Here is a 21,211-nt window from a genome sequence, read left to right as displayed (position 1 = left end):
CTACAACGATGGACTTAAGTAACATGCTAAATTTAAACTGTGCATGCACATGTCTGTACATTTGTCAATGAAATCACTTACAGCAAATTCACAATAAGCTTCTGAAGAGACATTTTCAACTCTGAAAAGCCACCATGTTTTTATTGAAATTATCCAATGTTAGAAGACATTTAATGGAATTCAACTTAGTGTCCTTCAAAACCAAGAAAAACAAAAATGTTTTTGAAAATGATCCATTAAAAAACACTCCAATAAGTAACAAGTATGACCGCATACATCGTTAAATAAATTATCTGCGCCTCCTCTGATGTAAAATACACCATTCCCACTTATAAATTAAGGCTGAATGCAGCTTATACTGACTTCCCGAAAACAAATTCACTTGCATCATTCATGCAATTCTAACTAGACTGCTGAAAAAAACTGAGCAGTAACCTAAAACGTCAGTAGAAAAAGGAAATCATAAAAAAAAAAAAAAAAGATGACAGTCCAAGACTACAACTTTCTATTACCTGCTTTGAGCAAGCAAGTCACGAAATATTGCACAAAGTTAAGGATAAGTTAAGAATTGTGACACAAAAATAACATGAAAATACCAAATCAAAAAGCACTTTGACAAAATCTGAAGCTTATGTGAATATTCTTTTCGGAAGGGGCACAGATTAAAGAGGCATTTAATGAAGCGAAAAGGAGTTATTACTGGGGGGGAAAAGGTTTTTTAAAAGCGAATCCTAAAAAGTGTGAGCAGGTACTGTTGCCAAAAATGATTTTATAATGTTACTCTATCAGTGGTCCCACCTTGGAGAACAAGACAATGTACCAAATTCATCACTATTAAAAGATGAGCTATGACATGCCAATGATGGTTTCTAAATGGATGACATAAGAAGTAAACAAAGCCTCACTAGTTAAAAGTAATCCACTAGACAAAGCAATGTGTTTGGGTCTAAAAGACAAAATCTTCAAGTGAACAATGTATACTTATTTTGTGTTGTAAATGTAAAATCGCCCTCCCAAACAGCAAGGTATCAGAACGCAGATTTGCTGAGCCTGATGTCAATAAATAAGCCTTTGATTCTACTCAAAACTGCTTAAAAGACAACTGTATCAAAGTGCCAATCTACAGCTATAACATGCTAATTATGTTGCTCTTGAGTGGTTCAAACGGTCTATCTGGCAATCTTAGAAAAGTTGCTTCATGAAATGTCTTCAGGACAATACATTTCCTTCAAGTGTCTGTGTACAGGTTAAATAATATTTTCTCTAACAACTAACATTGGTCCGTATATTGTTTCTTTAAAAAAAATGTTAACCTGTCTCAGACGTTTAGAAACGCCTCCAGTGGAAACACTTTTTGTAACAGCCTGTTTTTGCTTGACCGGGGACCTTTCATTAACACTGCAGATTTGCTAATAGAAAATAGAACAAATGGAAGAAAACGCCAAATCTAAAAAAAAATTTAAATAAAAAAGAAACAAACCAAACAAAACTTTCAGCAAAAAGAAATAAAATTTAATGGTTTATGCTCAATGTGAAACAAACAAAAGAAAAGAAAGAAAGCAAATCTAAACTGAAACCATGAATAAAGGCCATTCATTTCTTTCCAAACTTGAGCTATTGAGATAAGCACTCATCAAAACAAGTTTGTAACTTACATGGTAACAAATGGAAATATATGCCTTTAGAAAAAAAAAAAAATGTTCCAAACAAAAATACAAATAAACTCAAAAGAAAAAAAGAAACCGAACGGCACACTGAGCCAAAGTGATGTTACTCTGTCAGCGTCAGATATAACCTTAGTACCTCTTCAAAAGAAAAAAGAAAAATAGGTATACATTTATCTTAAATCTGCTCAGAGAATTCTTGTGTGGTAATAGGATCAAATCTCTCCCTGCCTTTGGTCCATCCTAATTCCCTACTCATTGACTGGGGTTCATATTCTACATGACTTTTCCTGAATTACAACTTATAACAAAAAGACACTTTACACAGGGATACCTAAACAAAAACATTTCCCTCCAGAGCTTGTCATGTTTAAACTTGTTAACCTGGCAGGAGGCTGAGCAAAAGTCATAGATTAACATGGAAAAGACTAATATTCATAGTAACCTAAAGCAGATTGGTTAAAAGTGCTTTGCTCTTAGATTGACTTGAGACAGTGAGTGGTATTGTAGGTCTGTGTACACTGGATGATAATTTAAGGCATCTATTTCTACTTATGACGAGGATCCAGAACAGAGCACGGCTTTTCCAAAACGAAAACAACCACTGGCAACGGGCAAAACATTGTTCCTCGCCCTCTTTAGACTAAATCATCCACAAACATTCACAGTTGGAGAACAATTTGCAGGGCTTTCCTTATGCTCCGTATTTTTTAGTGCACGGCTCAAAACCATTTGCGTCTCCTTTATCTAGTCCCCACATATACATGCAACACATACGGACAGAATTTTTGTTTTAGATAATTTTCAAAAAAAGTTATCTTGGTGGTATGATGGGATTTTGCCCTCTCCATCCCCTCACTAAAAATTAAAACTACTGAGTGTCCTCAAGCTCCAAGCATGAGTATAAAGATGAAAAAAAATAAAGAAGAAAAGAAAACCAGCCTAGACACTCTTTAGACAAGTACAAAGGTGCAGAAGAGTTTAACTCTGAATACACTAAAACCAAAACAGATGTGCCAGACTTATAAAACTCATACTTCTGCTCGCTGCTGTAAAAGCTCGGCACAGGTCATTTCCATTTCTCCTCTACACCCGATTGTCGCACTCTCTCTACTTGTGGCCCTTGCTGGTCTTAAAGGACACTTGCAGTATCTTGTCTCCGAGCCGGTAGCCGTTCAGGCTGGCGATGGCCATGGCCGCCTCCTCGTAGTTTGTCATGGTAACGAAGCCGAAGCCCTTACACTTGTTGGTGTTGAAGTCTCGGATCACCTTGACGTTGGTGACGGCGCCAAAGGGACCGAACATCTGCCAAAGGATGCTCTCATCGGCGTCCTGGCCCAGGTTGTAGATGAAGATGCACCAGCCGGAGGTGGCGTTCCCAGGAACACTGGCGCTTCCCATGCTGCTCATGTGGTCAACGCCCATGGGGGAGAACCTAGAAATGACAAGGTTTAGAGTACTTGTGGATTTATCAATGACACTGAAACAAAAGAAGTGAAAGTCTGTCACTAGCACAACAGTTTCTTTAATAATATAATGACCTGCAACTAATGATTTCCATATTGAATTTGTCAATTATTTTCTACAATTGTTTGGCCTTTAAAATGCCAGAAAAATAGTAATAAAAAAAATGCCCTTCACATCACATTTTCCCATAGTTGACATGCTCAAATGTCTTTTTTTTGTCACGCCAACAGTCCAAAGCACAAGAATATCCAGTTTACTGTCAAGGAAGACTAAGAAAACCAAGCTGGAACTTTTACTTTTTACTCTAAAAAGTGATTAATACGATTTATCGACTTATTTCAGCTCTAGTTCATTAACTTATGATATGCATTAAAACTCCTCCATCAAAACCTAAGCAGGTTTCTCATTGAGCCAGAACCACATTCAAAAGGTAGTTGTCCATGGCAGTACTTTTTGATACACCTAAGAACTGTTTCAATCACTGGTTTCCAAGCTGGTTCTGCCAGGCCTCCCTTTGCCCCTGATGCAAACTATGTTTCTTTCCACAACGGTTTCATTATTTTCTGGTGTGTAACTAAAAAATGAAAGTTAAACTTTTACCAAACTCTGCCAGAGTTCTGGTACACAAAAAACAAACACTCTCCTGCTATAATATATCACAGGGGACTTGACGTGTTTGCTAGTGTTATGTATACTGACTAGCTGTTGATAAATGAGGGTTAAGAGGTTAGAAGCTATCACCAATTACTTAGCTATTACAAGTCTAAAAGTTGCAAAGAACAGAGCAATGGCAACATTACTGTACTGGTTCAGACCAGAGTCACAAAATCATTGACTAATTGCATTGCTCGTCCTACTTAGTGTATGTCAACGTTCACAACTTCTCTCACCTAAACCTCTGTGCCTGGTGGTGTACGGGCCCTCCGAAGCGTCGGGACTGGTTGTGGTAGAGCTGAGAGATGATCTGCGTGTTCTTCACCTGGTTTGGGTTGGCAGCAAATTTCACTGTGATTGGCTCAGAGGATCCAGGTGGTTTTTGGCCATTCAGGTTTTTGACGGCATCCTCTGCCTCTGCCCGCTTGTCAAACCTGATAAAAGCCACCCCGCGGGATGAGCCTGGGTATAACAGAGCAGCTGGTGACTGCCTATTCTGATACAAGAAACATAACTAGGAGCAATATGCTAAAGAGAATTATTGCAAAGTAAGGAAGTCATTCACCTGTCGTACCTGTGGCCTGGTCAACAAGTACACGGGAGTTAATGATGCGGCCAAATCGTGAAAACATGTCCTCAACATCCTTCTGGGTCATGGCCTTTGGCAGGCCGCTGATGTACAGGTTGGCATCCTTTATTGTGTCAGAGCTGGGTCGTGCGTATGAAACCTAGCAACAGGAAGCAACAAGTGCCTGATTAAAACTCCACTGATACACATGTAGAAAACAAAGTAACAAAAAAAATCTATTATCAAAATGAGTACTTAAATCTAACAATTTCTTGGATTTTCAAAAGCAATTATATCAGGTGTTTTTAGAAGTTACACTCTCATCTGAATGGGTTTGTCTATTATAAAAAAAACTTTGGACTATAAAAGAAAACAGAATATAATGATCTGATGAGTGGTTTTAGGTATTAAGTCTTTTGGTCAGAGCACAAATGAGAGGCATAAAAGAACATTACAGCAACAACAACAAAACAAAATCCAACTGATCAAAAAAGGTACTTTTTGAAGAACTACATACATGAAATACATTGAATTTGACAGAATGTGTCAAATAAAATAAGTAAAATTAAAATCAAACTCAGACATGTCAGATAGGGCAGTAAGTGAGCTGTAAAAGCAGTATCACTTCCTCGGGCTGACATGTACTAGCTAGTTAGCTGACAGCACAGGAGCCACAGGAGTTATATGACATGACATCTTTGGTTTGAGAATTGTAGAACACCTTATTGCACGTTACCTTGATAGTTTTGGACTGTAGCCTTAGTCCATTCAGTGTACTGATAGCTCTGTCTGCATCACTAGGGTTAAGATAGTTAACAAATCCGTACCCTAAACTGTGGCCTAGAGAAAAAAAAAGGAAAACAATAAAATAAAACAAAAAAAAAACGTTGTATAGTTCAAAAAAATCTGCAAACAAATAAATATTTAAAAACAAAAACAAATCTTAACATTGCATGCTAGTGTAAACAAAGAAAGAGACTACAGGACTGGTTGGAATAAAAACAAGTCTATGGTGGTGGAAAAACTGAGCAAACTACAACCCAACTCAAACAGGAAATCAATTTGGAATGTCTTTCAAATAAAAATTACATTAGAAAATAAAATAAAAAGGAGGAGCCAGAAAACAGGCCTTTAGTAGATATCCTGCCAATAAAGGTCTTTGGAAAGTTTCAAGTCATAAAGCTGAACCACCACTGATATATTCAGAGGTTACACAAATCCTTTGCCATCTAAAACAAAATCTTGTGTTTAAGCGTCCATCTGGTCTGTCACAGGTCTTATTGCTTCAGAGAGTAGCATACCTGCGACTTTGTCTCGAATCAGCTTGGCAGACTCCACCTCCCCGATGCTGCTGAAGAGGCTCCGCAGCTCATCCTGCGACATGCTCTGAGGCAGGTAGTTCACTATCAGGTTGGTCTTGGCGTCCTTCCCCTCGTCCCCTCCCATGTGGTCTTCATAACCGTTCGACATGTCATACACCTCCTGCAGGTCGGTCAGGTGGGCCGGGAAACACAAAGCAAGGTAAGTACACAGAACAAGAGCAATTAGCCGATCAATTGATCGACAGAAAATCGACTAGTCAACTAATTGCTTGTCATTTTTCCAAGCAAAAAAAGCCAAATACTTATTGGTCCCCACTTCTTAAACTGTGATGACTACAGCTTTTCTTTTTCATATATGATAGTAATCTTAATAAATCTTTGCATTTTCAATTGTTGGTGGAATAAAACAAGCCATTTGAATATGTCACCTTTGGCTCTGATAATCAACAGTGAGTCTTTTTCACTTTTTTCCAAGATTTTATAGATAAAACTAGTTAATCAATTAATTGATAATCATTTAGCAGATTAATCCATAATGTAAATAATCAGTTGAAGCACTGTACGTGTCTTAAAATGTTGTTGCTGTACAATAAAAAAGAAAAGTGCATGCATTCTGAACAGAAAAACTACATATAAAATATCTTGATTAAAAAAAATAATAATTCCCACCACTCTTTAAAAACAATGAGTATGTTTGTGGTTAATCTCTCCAGATAATTCTGTGTATGAATTAACTTAGTTAATTCATACACAGAATTATCATAGAAAAGTACCAGAAATGGTACTTTCCAAAGCCTTTTCCACCTCTGTGTGACTTTTATCTTCATTCATTCCATTAAACTCAAACATCAGTCACACTGATAAATTACAAAAACAGTAATTACAAAAAACAGGATTGGGTTTAAAAATGTCAATTGCGCCGCAGTTGTTTAAACCACCATTAATCTAATTTATCTAATCTTTACCGTTCTTAAAATGCGGTGGAAATGAAAAAAAGTAATTCTTGGTATTGTTGGTAGTAAAGGGATAAGAGTGTCCCGTGTAGTGCAATTACAGTTTTCAATGCAACAGAAAACCAAGGGTTAAAAGCTTTAAAAGCCACACAACGGTAATGAATTATATTACACAAGCATGTGACTGGATTTAAGTGGATTCAAATTAGTTTCAATGTAGTGGCTTACAATACGGCAATTTGAAATTTAAACAATGAAACACAAGAAGCTCTTTTAACACCAAATGAACTGCAGCTGAGTCTGATAACCAGTTGAAAATCGGTTTATTAACAATGTTAAGTTCCCACAACTTGAATGGAACCTGACTTCAAAATACTTTTTACATAGCTGCTTCTGTGGTGGCTGAAATGGGATCAGGCCTGAAAAGGGAACCAGTCTGGTGGTGAACCTGACAGAGGTCCATTCATGCAACAGAAGGGTTGCGATTGTGTATTCTGGTGGGTAAGATACACTGTTTGAGAGGATGAATGAGAGTCCTGTATTAAACCAGTAAACATGGGCATAGCTGGTGGGAGCTGGTATGCGGGAGTGTTTTTAATTTCTCTTAATGCCGTCTCACTTCAAACATAAAACCAGCAAATTAAGAGATCACCGTGTACAGTCATGACATCCTTTACAAATTTATAACGAGGCTCTGTCCAATTTTCAGTAGGAAGTCAAACTTTATATTGAGTCAACCAAAGGACAGCCAAATCTCTTGCTACCATATAACATGACTTTAGCATTCAATTCTTTGTCAACAACAATTAGTTGATAAGGTCACATACTGCAGCGCTGTTTGAAATGGGAGCCAAGATCTTATACTCACTTTCAAGTACTTAATGTGTCCTCGACGAACTGCCATGAAGACACTTCACTGCTCCTGCGGCTGAAATAAATAAATAAAAAAATAAATAAAAACTTGGTCAACGAGGCAGTGAGCGAGCAAACAAGCAAACTGCCTGAAGAAGATGACATTGAGGTTATACACTTAACAACCAGATGGCTGACAAACACCTGCTTTAAGAAGCAAAAACACAACATCACCAGAATTGTATGTAGAAGTCCCACATGGGTCCTAACTCTTCGAGGGGCCATATAAAAAAGTTGGGCAGATATCCCAGATCACTATTAGAGTTTAAAAAGGCTCTTCCAGTTGAATTGTGCCTTTATGTTTTAAGTTCCAACAAGTTTGGTGTAGTTTACTACTGCCTTATTTCTCTAGCAATCAATTTGTTTTGCTGTGTGTATTATTGCACGCTTACATAATTTACTGTGTGTTGCTGAGTGAACGTGGGGCTTGAGAACTTGTCATTTACCATTTTGCTGCAGTTATGAGCCATATCCGTTGTAATCAACAACAACAAAAACTAACTGTGTATCACGAAATTAGCCAGCATCTAACCTGGCAGCTAAAGCTGGCTTATAGGATATGCAGTACTGACTTTTCTGGATGTTAGATCTAGCCAGGTCAGCTAAACGAGGACTTCAGTCTCATGTGATGGTCAAATTGTTAGAAAAACAAAAAAACTGGACATACACAAAAGGTTGCCTGCCATTTTGTCTTGCACCACTTTTAATTTAATGGAAATAAAAAGAGTAAACTGATAATGCATACTTGAATTATCCCAGACGAGAATAAATGCAGTATATTTTGGTTTACTTTGATATAAAGTAACATTAAAGTGATGAGCACCAGTCCTTCTAGTGGAAAACCAGTCTAGTGTACTAGTATTTTGATTAGCTAGGTTATCCAGTGGAAAGAGGCGTGTCAAATTGGAGCTGTGGTATGAGGGGTAACGTTAGGTCACAATATAGACGTACAGTATTTGAGTGAGTAACCACAAAGTATAGTAGAAGTATTAACTTGTGTCTCACAAATTAACGTGCTTTCCCTGGATGAACACCCTTCAGAATGTGGGTGTGATATTTTCTCCAGTACTTCAGTACTGGGGCGACATTGCCTTCAGGTTAACGTCACACATTTGGCCACTTATGATGGCTAACATTTAAATTACCTAAGAAACAGCATAACGTTGTCTTCTGCAACCACAAACTACGTTTTAAACGTGCACTTTTGTTTTTATTACCGGTCAAGACCACAGCAATTCGCGAGATGATCTTTAACTCGGGAAATATGCAGAGGCCTGATTAACGTTAATGTTACTAGCTAGCATTAGCAGGTTAGCCAGCTGCATGCTCACTCCCTCACTCTGATGAGAAGGGTAAACATGTGTTCCACAAGGTTCGACAAAAACAGGGAACAATATTACTTGTTTGTACACTTCATTGCATACACACGCACATACTTCCATTACGTAGCTAAAAGGGTATACATTACGTGGCGGTGTCTTTGCAGGTTAGCTAACGTAAAGCATCGTGACCCTATTTTGGAGAGCGTCGGATGAAAGCATTTCTGTCCCCGCGCCTAAACCCCAGCGGCCTGCTAACAGGCCACGGAGGCTTGCGTTAGCCACCGTTAGCTAACCGACGGCTCCAAGGCCCGCGAGAGCGGCATGGCAGTCATTCGCATTTGACTGACCTGCACGCATCGAAATATCAGAGCATACATCTGAGAAGCTTCGGGTAACATTTCTCAACATTTTACGCATTACCAGCTTTTGGGGGTAGTTGTTGTTTCAGCTCTCTTCTCCTATTTTTTTCTTTTCTTAGCGACGTTCACTTCCCTCCAAGTCAGCCTTACGTAGTGAAGAAACCGAGGGAGAAGGAGCTAACGTTACGTGACAAAGCCCACCACGCCCACTCGCGCCAAGCCACGCCTCTGCAGAAGAGACAGCGTGGTCAACATCCATCCATATCAACCTGATATCAACATGCAATCCTAAAATAGAGCTAAACGTGTTGCTGTCAGAGTTCATTCAGAAATTGAGGATACCTATCACACCAAAAGAACATGGTATTAGATTTGAAACAATAGTATAGATCCTTTTCAGTTTGTAAGGAATTGTAATAACATGGAGAACAATGTTAGCTCTATAAGCATTTTATTGGAAATATGAATAGCCTACTTTAGGCTAATTGGAATAAACCATGCAGTAACAGACACATCAGATATACTATCTTACATTTCCTTATGCTGTTTGTCTCCTTAACTTGGTGTTGTGGGCTTACAGTGGGAAAATGCTTGCAGTAGAGTTTACCCTGATGTTCTCTTTGGTTTGTGTGCCCTCTGTAAGAAAGAAAGAAAGAAACATACTCAACATTGTTTAATCACCTTAACACTTCATGACTTTTCCAAATTGTATGATAATTGCTTAGAAATATACTCCCAAAAATCTAAAGCCTATGATCACATACTGTATTTTTTGTATCTGTGAATATCTCTTTGGCAAGAATTGCATTGCCTAAATAAAATATAAAACGTTAAATATGTCCTTGTTTGGTCTTAAATAGCAATGCTTCACAGGGATTTCTGTATTTTTCATTTTCATCAAATGAGCAATCCCAGCTTGTGGCAAAAGGGAAGGGTTACCATTTAATACTTTACATATTAGTTTTTTTTAGAAAGGTCAGAAGAAAATAAATATACAGGAAAAATATTTATTTTGAATTTCTCATTAGGCTGCACTAATCAGTTTGAAAGGTTTTCTTTTTTAAAAGATTATTTTTTGGGTCTTTTTTCCCTTTATTTCAGAGTGACAGTGGATAGACAGGAAAGGTGGGGAGAGATGGGGGTGACACGCAGCAAAGGGCCGCAGGTCAGACTCGAACCCGGGCCGCTGCAAAGGCCTCAGCCTACATGGGGCGCACGCTCTCACTGGGTGAGCCAGAGGTCGCCCCAGTTTGAAAGTATTTTAATTATTTGGTTCCAATGGCCATTATGATAAAAGATGCAGAGACGCTCTAATTTTAGAGACAATTCAGAGAGTGAAGGATATACAGAACGAGACATGAAATGTGATACATACATAAGTAGTATTCAGATCATGAGTATTCAGATTATGAATCATGCAATGCAAGTATAATCAACAGCACAGTGCATTTAAACATTTAGTTTAGTTTATTGTCCCTTCAGAAATTAATACTGAGTGTCAATTTCTGACGAACAACAATAATTACACATAGAGACAGTAAACAAAAGTGCTCTGTATACAATAATAACACACCAACAACCAAAAATCAAGAACAACACAATGTAACCTCAAAGAGTCATCATATCACATATTATGTTTTGTTTGCTATACTGTAGGGTATGAAACATATCTAGGCACAGGATAGGCAAAAAAAAGCCTGTACCTTCAACCTGATGGCAAGTCATATTCACTAAACAGAAGATGTTATACATCACTGAGAATCATTTAGCCTTTTATTTCCACTCTGAAGGATTATACGACACTGCTGAGTCTACCAACATAGACTGAATGGTGCAACTGTATATCTAAAGCAATAAACAGCTTTCCATAAACCATCCATCGTCATCTTTTTGGTGTCAGTAATACCAACGACTGCATTACACAAAATATATTTCACCACTTTTATGTCACGTTTTGCAGTGTAATTGAGTAAACCTGTATTAATCAACAGTGGTGGGGCAGGTAAGAGGTCTGCAGTTCAGGAATGATTATTCTAACAACAATCCCAATAATAATTTGATGCACATTTACACAATATGATACAACATATTTTGAAGTATTGTGCAAAGTACAATGCTGTCCCATCCGTCACAGTGTCTTTTAGTTTTTGTCCAGTACTTGATAATCCATAACTGGTTGGTGTCTCATTAGCTGTGCCACCGTCAGAAACAAAACAACCTGCATGATAAGAGGACAGAAAGGAGAATAGGTTAACAGCCAAATTAAACAATGCTCTAATAAACTGATAAAACACATTTTCCCACAGGGAATTATCACCCAATTCAACAGCTCCTCTCAGCTCTACAGGGCTTTTTGTGTGTTTTCAGCTCATTGTTTTGGTTTTAGAGCACCCAACCTTCACTCTCACTGCTCTCATCAGCCTTATTTCAAGCAAAAAGCAAATGTTTTCAGCAAAAGAGCTAATTAATCATTATACGCAGCCAAAGTACGCTAACTGGCTAACACCAAACGGCAGACAGAGACAGTAAGGGACCTAGCTGGTGTACATAATGGAGCATTTAGCAGCTAAAGAGACAGATATTTCCCTCAGGAGTTGGAGGAGACCAAAACAGAGCTAAAAGAGAGTGAATATTGGACTTCAATGCACTGGGTAGTCAGAAATATGACAAATTGATGCTAGTGTTGCTCTGTATAGGCTGGGTGTGTAAATAAGCCACTGTTTGCTAACACGTTCACCACAACTACTTTATAAGGTGATAATATGTAATGGCGTACAGCTTGGCCAAAATAAAATAAAATAATCAATTATTGCACCATTATAACAAACAATCTTCTATATAGGTATTTAATTTTTCAATAAGGCTGCGTTTTTTTTATCACATGTATACAGAATAAACAGTCAGAAAGTGTTCTTTTCACACCTCCACTAGAAAAACCAGCGGGGAGACCCAGATGAGAAAACTCAGCACAAACTGTAATCTGATCTCCAGCTTCACCTGGCAGCCCTGAAAGAGAGACACATTCAAAAGGAAAGACAGAAAAACTAGGAGGTCCAATCAGACATTCCTCCTGGAGCTTTTTTTATTTTAATGAGTGTTGAATTTATCTGGATGCACATGTCTACCTGTGCATAAAGCTGCCATGGCTGGTTCACAGCGCCATTGCAGGAGGGGAAAGTAGAGTTGCAGCAGCTGTGAGGAACGCAGAGGCCTCCAGTGCGGTTAAACCAGGAGGTTTCCAGCCAGTCCCTGTAGTCATGGACACCGCAACACTGCAACTAACGGGAATCAAAAGACAAAATTCCCTAGCACTTCCAAAATAGATCTTCAGATCTTCTTAACTTGAGCATTATTGGCAGGATTTTGGTGTAACTTTTCCAGTAGACAAAACACCTTTGATGGTTCCCTTAATTAATGAATGGAAGATTTAAGGCTTGAGGTTTAGAGGGATTTGTTTGGGCCAACTAATACAGCTGAGTGTAGCTTGAGACACCTATCACTCAAGACAAATACTTACCAAACATACCCACCTTTAAGTCTTAATATCCTCTTAATGGAAAATATTAACATCTAACTTGCCATTAAGGAAAAATGGTAGATTTTCAAGATTGCATCTTGTTGCCATTAGAGGAAGTGCAACCAAAGTCACTTGAATTCTAGTCTAGCCAGACCTGCCTCCACAGCGCTGTGTCAGCACTGCGTATGGTCTAGCAACACGGCCTATCTATTCTATTCTGGGATTGGGGAAAAAAACACTCTGGCTTGTTTGCATTTCTTTAAACCAATCATAAGTGTCCTGGGCGGTGCTTAGCCCCGATAGCGGCGAAAGAAAGAGGGGAGGGCACGCGAGAGACATCGGATTTCAGGCTTTATCCCGGTAACGTTCATCCACTGGCTTCAACACTCAGCTACAGTTGTTGCTTGTATTCAAGACCCTGCTAAAGCCAATTAATATAATGGTATAAGATTCAGGTACATGCTACTGCTTTAGGTAGTTTTAATAGTTGACATTTTGAAATATTACATCATTATTACACATTCCGCACACCAGAAATATGCTTGGGGTATTTGGATGCCTACATGACCCAATTCACATGAGTGATGACTGACACACACCTCTTCTTGTGCAGCATCCACAGCTCGAGAGTTGAGGTCCTGGCTGCTGCCTGTGTAGTTCTGAAAGACTCCCCTTAGAGGAGCTATCTCTGAATCCAGCTAAACAAAAAATGCAATACACAAAAAGAATGATCTGCAGTGACAGGAAAGCATGAGTGTCCAGTGCACATTCATTTTAGAGTAACTTTTTTACCTTTGTAGAGTGAAAATAAGCCAACGCTGAAGCCGTACTTTCCAGACAAAAGACCAAAACAAGCAGATAAACAAACTGGAGAAGAAAACACTTTATTATGTACAGTCCAAACACTGATGCAAGTACAGATACTCCCATTAACACACACACACACACAACCTTACCAGTCCCTGCAGAAAGGTGGACTCTCTGAGGCTCAGCCAGGAGCCGAGGCAGCCGCTGACCAATAGGAACGCAGCGCTGGCGAGAGCAAGGACCGCTGGCAGAGTGATGTAGCTGTGAGAAAGAAATAAGCTGCTCTGTCTGTAGTTCATCAGCAGGTAGACTCCACTCAGGCCCACCACCAGCCCCACCACCTAGTAAATAAATGAAAAGATCTATAAGGACAGATTATTCCTATATGCCTTCGTGATATCAACACCTTTAAAGCTACATTGTGTAAGAATTTCTCCAATCTAGCGGTGAAAATGTATATGACAACCAACTGAATATTACTTTCTAGCCCCTCTCATTCCGATCGCGTTTTAACTCCTACGGTGGTCGTTTTATTCCAAGAAGTACGACTTTGTCCGTGAATGTTCCTTCCATTGTAATAACAGTTTTACGTTTTCGTTATTTTGGTACCATGTCATTGCTAACATCAGCTATCAGGTTCCCAAACGAATGCAAGTTAATGTTAGTAAAGTATCAGTGATCCTCCATCTTCAACAGGCTTTCAAATCTGCCGGCAGATCGAGTAATCTCCCCCTGGCATTCATCACGGTGCCACTGAGTTTAAAAGCGCGAAAGGCGGAGGCATGTCCCTCTTTGGCTAATGTATTTTAAAGATGGAGGCGCTACATGGCAGAATACATACGAGCCACCTGCTGTATTCTGAATGATTCTGAATGGCAGATTCTACGCTTACGAGAATACTTTGATTAGTTGGTGGAAGTAATTACACATGAATGAGCACATATTTGTGAAAAAACTAAGTTTTTTTGCTAAGAATCAACTCAAAACCTTACACAATGGAGCTTTAAGCTCTCAATGACTACTCATCAGCCCCCCACCCCACCCCCTTTTTTAAATTATTTATCATTAAAAAAAAAGAAAATGACAACAACATAATCCAAAATACACATTGAAAAACAAACCCTCTTTTGACATTCCTCCATCAAGTATAGGAATAGTTTGACAATTTGGGAATATTAATACCACACTTATCAACCATCAAAAGTCAAATTCCTTCTATGTGTACACATATAAATATAATATGAAGGCAAATAAAGCTGGTGGTGATTCTGAATTTCATGCTGTAAGGGTAATATTTAAAGTCTCTGCTGGTGGTTCTGCAGATCATGGGAAATCAATTAAAAAGAAAGGGGGACAAAGAAAGAGGGAGATTGTAAGCTTAACATTTTGTCCAGAGTACTCTAATAAAAATAAAAATAAATCTCACACAAAAACTCACATAGTCACCACAGAACATTCTTCCATTATTACAATAAAATTCAGTTACATGACTGCCAAAATAGAGAATCAAGTAATAACAAAGAAGGTAAACACAATACAGTTCACACTGTAAGATATTATAGAAAGAGCATGTGTGTCCAGGTGTGTGTGCCCTGCTTTGTTCATGCTGTAGGCCTACTTCTACTTTGTTCCTGCCTCAAAACACGTACACAACAAATGGAAGTGATTTATTCTACTTGTAGCTCTGTTTTTATATAATCTTAAACAGAAGTAAATAAATGGTAACTTCATTAATAAATATATAGCCAAATATTATTGGTAATGTTTAGTGGCAGAATACAAAAACAATATAGGCCTTCAAGATACTGAAAACAGAGGATAAAGTCTTACATACCCACAGAATTTGACACGTCAACTGTAGTATTATTTTTAACGCTTTCCTTCTCTGATCGCTCATTTTCAGACTTTAGGAGCCGCGAGGAGCGAGCGGGCAGTAATCGACGCAACCTGCAGATGCGCGCTAACGTGAAGATGGCGCTGTCATAGCTGAATCATGAAACCTATAATGTAAAATAAATACAGTACATTTGATGAAGCGGGTGAGAGTTGGATGCACGTGATTTTTTTTTTTTTTTTTTACAACGCTGTAGACGAGAACAACTTTCCTTCCGCGATGGCCAAAGATCAACTTCCCTTAAAGAACGCGGAAACATCTCTGCGGTGTGAGGTGGCAATGCAACACAACGACCTATTTTGTTTTACAGTGAAATGGTTAGCTGTAGAATTATGGAGCCAGGACTATTGGTCTGTTTGGTTATATGACTCCAAGGAAGAACAGTAGACCCTGACATCCTGTAGGCCCCTACATGATGTGCACTGATGCTTCATATTATCCAAATTGAAGCAAATTGACCTGCGTCTAGGCTACTGGGTGCGCTTGTGTGAGATGGTAATGAAACTCTCAATACCTGTTTGCAATCCTACATCTGGTCAACACTGCCCTCTTGTGGTTTTAAGCGTAATAACTATACAAAAAGAGTCAGCTGGAAGAAATAGGCCCATTTAGTTAAAAGTAGCCATACCACAATGTCAAAATACTCCAATTAAAAGTCCTGCAAATCAAAAATAACAGCAGAATTACTTCTGTCATTATCCTCATGGTATATACACAATGTTAGTATTACTGATGATTTAACATATTGTCTAAGCTGACCATGGTGAAGCGAATTTAACTAGGATATACTTTATATATTGTTGGATCCAGGTAATAATGTATATTAGCCTATGTTATAAACTGATGATAATCTTTATATGCAAAAAATTATAATATGTCTTAATGCAATATGGAGTGGTACTTTAGGGCAGCCATTTTCAAAAACTTTCATGAAACAGAACTAAACCCCAAGGATCATCCAGCATGTTGTGCTTTAATGCCCATTTAAAATTGGGGTCCTAAACCAGATAGCCTACTATCGCCTGTTGCCACAGTCCTGCCTGTCCTGAGATACATTCTGTCATGATTTGACATTATCAACAAAATAAAATTGAACTGAATTGCAGTTGTTTTAGGAGTTTTGATGTGTTTTAGTCTGTGCTTGGTGGAGTTCCTGTCAGCTCTGTGTTCAGTGGTCTGTGTCAGAGTCTCTTCCTCTTCAGCAGCTGCAGTCGGTTCCTGCTGTAACAGCTCAGAGTCTCTGCAGTCTGACTGAGGGAGGTTTTTGAACGATGGCAAATAACTGTGTGAACACATTAGCACTGTTTATCATGTATTGACTCAGACAGCAATAAACTTCTCCGTCTTCAGTCAGAACTCCACTGATGGTCAAAGTGAAGTCAGAGCTGCTTCCCCTGCCACTAAACCGAGCTGGTGTTCCTGATTCAAGGGTGCCCATATATTTTATGAGGAGCTTTGGAGGCTGTCCAGATTTCTGTTGATACCAGAACATTGCCTCGTCATTAGACCATGTAGCAACAGCTTGGCTGGTTTTACAGGTGAGAGTGACAGAGGATCCTTCTTCTGCAACAGACTTGATCATGTGCCCTTTAGGGTTCCCTTCCAGTGGAGTAAATATGATGCAGTGCCATATAGGCTGCCCTACATGCTAAAAATATTCCACTTAGTAATTTCCTCTATTTAAGAGTTTTTTAAAACCCCTAAAAATGTATCTTTCTAGCTGTTAATTAAAACCAATCCTATCTTTCCTAAGAAGGGTTTTTAAAGCATTATGTGTATGGTTTAAGGTTTATTAAAGGGGTTACAATCCCTTAAGGGCAGTTTAATTATTAGTCTAATTCCCAACTTTTCCCCAAAGTTGTGTTAAATAATAAATAAATAATATTATTTTGCTATTTGTCTAAAGAATTTGAATATGTTTAATGTCACCAAGCGTTCCCCAAACATCAGTGTGACCTCCATCAGCAGCTGCTGACAACTACATTTCAGCTGAAATATGACTCACTTCTTATTCAGAAAGTTGATGAAATCCTTAAAATAAGAACTAAACATGTATTACTCTGAGAACTCTTGTCCAGTTCAGACTGATTTCCTCCTCTGAGACGTTTTGAAGAATTCAGGCTCTGATCAGCTCTGAGTGTCTTTATGAAACCGACTGGTCCTGGTTCAGTTTGTTCGGTTCATTCAAGACAGGCTTTTTTTGTTAAAATAAGAGAAGCCTTTATGAAACAGTCCTCTGAGGGTTGACAGAAGGAAAACACAAAGAGACCAGGTGGGATTTGAACACACAACCTTCAGACTGTTGGTGGAGCTGAGCTGCCAGGAATCTATAAGGTGAACTGAGTCTCACACAGAGAAGAATCAGACTTTGTCAACATGTTTCAGTGTGAATCTGTTTCAGTCTGTAAACTTTGTTTCTCTGCAGGTTGATGAAGATGAAGTTTCTGCAGCTCCAGTCTGATCTTCTTTGTCTCTCTGGTTTTTGGTGTTTATCAGTTGGGGTTCAGCCAGTAGCTTGTCTAAACATGATGGCCAGAGAGAGAAAAGCAAAATAAATTCTGACCAGAAATTAGGGCAAAGTTGTGATTGGCTTTGGGATAGGTGGTTCAAGATAATAAAAAATAAATGTGTTTAAAAAATCCTGATTTGCTGAATTAGGCATAAACCACACTTTTGCAGCCGGAGGCCAGATCACTCTGAAACAAGGTCAGGGAGATAATGTAGCAGAAACTGAGAAAATGGAAGAAGTCCCTACTCCAATCTTAAAATGGTTGAAAAAAATACTTTAAAGAAATAAGCAGAGTTCACAATAAGGTTTGTGCTTGTTGGGGTTCCTGTCAGCTCTGTGTTCAGTGTGGTCTGTGTCAGAGTCTCTTCCTCTTCAGCAGCTGCAGTCGGTTCCTGCTGTAACAGCTCAGAGTCTCTGCAGTCTGACTGAGGGAGGTTTTTGTACGACGACAAATCACTGTGTGAACGACCAAGCACTGTTTATTTCATCGTATCTGACAGTAATAAACTGCTGCATCTTCAGTCAGAACTCCACTGATGGTCATTGCAGCGTTCACTCCGTCTCCTGTTCCACTGAATCGACCTGGAGATCCTCCATTGGATGGTTTATTTTTACCATTGTAGATCAGCAGTTTAGGAACTTCTCCAGATTTCTGCTGGTACCAGTTTACTCGACTACCTCCATCTGACCAAACATGAACTTTTGGGTTGGTTTTACAGCTGAGAGTGACAGTGGATCCTGGAGTAAATGTCACTACTGGAGGCTGAGTCACAGTCACCTGACCGCTGCATCCTGCAGACCAAAAACAATCATTCATTTATCAGCAGAAATAAATGAGAGAAAAGGCAGCACATGATGTTTGAAATGTTGCTGAGTGAATGAACCTGTAAAACAGCAGCAGGCCAGCGTCCAGATGAGGATGGTGATGAGAGTCATGGTGGTTGTGCTTTCTGCTGTGTTGACTGACAGATCTGAGTCCTGCAGTGTTGAACTCCCAGGACTATAAACCTTCTCAGTTCACTGGAGGATCAGCTGACCATGCAAAGCCTCCTCTCTATGGAAATGATTTCTCTGCTCTCAACAGACTGAAGGCAACGTGGGACACAACATCAGGAGGAATACTGCTCGGATTAACAATATCTATGGTGTTATTGTGAAGGGAAAAAATAAATTATAAGCTTAAGGATTTTCAACATTTGGATAACAGTGTCACTGTGGTTGGTATAATATATGGATTGATTTTCCTTTATTAACTTGTATTGTAAACAATATACTTTTGAAAGCTTTTCATCATAAACTTGTGGATCAAGATTTCTCTAAACTTTTTTCCTTTTGTTTTTCTTTGGAGTTTTACAAATGATGAAAAAATTACAATAAAATGATATAATTGTTTTTTGAAGAAATTTCAGGGGTAATAGTTAAATAATGTTGTACATTGCATAAATTAAATATTTTGCAGTTTTGAGACCAAAAAAGTGAGTTTTCAGTGGATAGATGCTTGTTCCCAGTGCAGGAGGTTTTTGTACGGCCTCTTCATGAGTTTGTATCACTGTGGTGGACTTTTGGTGGAGGAACCAAACTCATCATTTACTGTAAGTACCACAGATTATTTATTTCTACACCATGAAATATTAATAAATAATTTTGCATTAGAATGTAATAAAACACAAAATCATGTTGGATCATTTATATGTTTTGGACATTTTTGTATAACTATTAGGTTGGTCTGATATTGAGGTTCAGAAAGAACATTGTGAAGAGATTAATATTCTTTTAGTATTAAAGATGATGTTTTGGTGAAATATATGCAGATTTCTTTTATCAGATATTTGTTTCACAAAGTTTGGTTTGAAACTTTTCTGAGCAAATTTTGATAGTTCAGAAAATAGCCTCAAAATGTAGTTCCTGGTTTGTTTATGTTTTCACATTTAAACAATTGTTTGGTATAAAATATGATGTTAAAACAAGCAAGTGAGATTAAAATTATTTGCAGTATCGCTGTAGTTCAACGTCACAGACCGTTGTGTGGTGAAAAGTGGTGAAAGGGAAGTGAAACAGACAGATGACAGAGTCTTTAACTGTATACAGATGTTACATTTCTTTTCACAAGAAAATCATCTCAGGGATGAGTTATTTACTGTCAGACATCATGAAGCAGATGAGAAGATTTAATTTAATGAACATTAATTCAACTTTTCTATTAGCTTTAAACCTTTAAAGTCATGTTGCATATAGTTGACTAAATCATATTTATGATGAGATCCACAGTTTTTTTTAAAAGATGAATTGCTTTAAATGTCAAAATGACACCAACTGTTATAGTTGTGTTTGATTAGAGCTCATTTCCTCCCATGTCTCAGCTCCTCTCCTCTGTGTGATCACAGCATCACCAGCAGTAGAAGGAGGATCATCAGGAAAATGAACTTGAAATATTAAAAGTAAAAGTAGTCAATGCAGAAAAATCCTCAAATTTTAGAAACAGGAAACGATCCGAACAGTTCTGGGGTGAATCATCTAATCATTTCAGCTGTACTTGTAGACCTGTATATTGTTGGATAGTTTATTTTAAAATAAAACATAGTATTTTTTAACTACATGTGTTTTGTGTGCAAAAAAACTTAATTTGTAAAGTAACTATTAACTAAAGCTGTTAGATTAATGTAGTGGAGTAAAAAATACAATATTTCCCTCTAAAATATAGTGGAGTAGAAGTATGAAGTAGCATGAAAAGAAAAGTACAAGTACCTCAAATTTATACAGTACTGTAGTAGACGTACTTAGTCACATTCGACCACTGAGTATCCCTCACACAGCTACTCCCCAGTAGTGTTAACCTCTGTCATGTATCACAAGTGTCTCATGTTCAGCTGTCTGTCCTACAGTGGAAGTTAATGTGCTCCTGGTGTGTCTCTGCTCTCCCCTCCAGCTGGCCCCATGGTCAGGCCCTCAGTCTCTCTGCTTCCCCCTTCCTCTGAGCAGCTCTCTGGGGGCTCGGCCACGCTGGCCTGCCTGCTGACTGGCTACTCTCCTCAGGGAGCCGAGGTGAGCTGGGAGCTGGACGGTACAGAGGTGACAGAGGGGGTCCTGAGCAGCTCCGAGGAGGAGAAGAGTGGACGCTACAGCAGCAGCAGCACCCTGAGCCTGAGCCAGGAGCGCTGGATGTTAGGAGAGCTGTACTCCTGCAGGGTCCTCCATCATGGCCACAGCCAGATCCAGTCCCTCCACAGGAGCCAGTGTAAGGGCTAGAGGGGCTGGCTGAAGCC

At 38.7% G+C, this 21,211-nt stretch overlaps 2 protein-coding genes and 2 gene segments (V, D, J or C); 1 reads left to right on the top strand and 3 right to left on the bottom strand.

Moving 5' to 3' along the window:
• The window catches only part of LOC120549766, a 40,436-nt gene that overhangs the window by 15,794 nt on the left and 3,431 nt on the right, over positions 1 to 21,211 (top strand).
• elavl1a (ELAV like RNA binding protein 1a) lies at positions 95 to 9,421 on the bottom strand. Of its 4 annotated transcripts, none has more exons than XM_039786886.1 (7): positions 9,283 to 9,421; positions 7,497 to 7,556; positions 5,655 to 5,847; positions 5,090 to 5,193; positions 4,360 to 4,513; positions 4,022 to 4,247; positions 95 to 3,099 (listed from the first exon to the last, which is right to left on the bottom strand). In XM_039786886.1, the coding sequence occupies exons 2-7, from the start codon at positions 7,530 to 7,532 to the stop codon at positions 2,775 to 2,777; spliced, it is 1,038 nt and encodes a 345-aa protein (XP_039642820.1). In that variant the 5' UTR covers positions 7,533 to 7,556; positions 9,283 to 9,421; the 3' UTR covers positions 95 to 2,774. The 4 variants fall into 4 exon arrangements, with proteins under 4 accessions (XP_039642820.1, XP_039642822.1, XP_039642819.1 ...); XM_039786888.1 differs by having other exon boundaries at positions 5,655 to 5,835; XM_039786885.1 differs by having other exon boundaries at positions 4,351 to 4,513; positions 9,283 to 9,420.
• On the bottom strand, positions 10,670 to 15,997 carry tspan37 (tetraspanin 37). 2 transcript variants are annotated; one of them, XM_039786889.1, is made up of 7 exons: positions 15,380 to 15,994; positions 13,695 to 13,886; positions 13,531 to 13,605; positions 13,338 to 13,436; positions 12,347 to 12,499; positions 12,144 to 12,227; positions 10,670 to 11,439 (listed from the first exon to the last, which is right to left on the bottom strand). In XM_039786889.1, the coding sequence occupies exons 1-7, from the start codon at positions 15,440 to 15,442 to the stop codon at positions 11,362 to 11,364; spliced, it is 744 nt and encodes a 247-aa protein (XP_039642823.1). In that variant the 5' UTR covers positions 15,443 to 15,994; the 3' UTR covers positions 10,670 to 11,361. The 2 variants fall into 2 exon arrangements, with proteins under 2 accessions (XP_039642823.1, XP_039642824.1); XM_039786890.1 differs by lacking the exon at positions 13,531 to 13,605 and having other exon boundaries at positions 15,380 to 15,997.
• Positions 18,418 to 18,958, bottom strand: LOC120549769. The segment is given in 2 exon segments: positions 18,418 to 18,740; positions 18,833 to 18,958. Coding segments are annotated over 2 exon segments (360 nt in total).

The sequence above is a fragment of the Perca fluviatilis genome, chromosome 20 (assembly GCF_010015445.1).
Source record: "Perca fluviatilis chromosome 20, GENO_Pfluv_1.0, whole genome shotgun sequence".
Taxonomy (NCBI): Eukaryota; Metazoa; Chordata; class Actinopteri; order Perciformes; family Percidae; genus Perca; species Perca fluviatilis.
The sequence above is the reverse complement of the archived record's forward strand: the minus strand, read 5'-3'. Positions and strand labels throughout refer to the sequence as shown.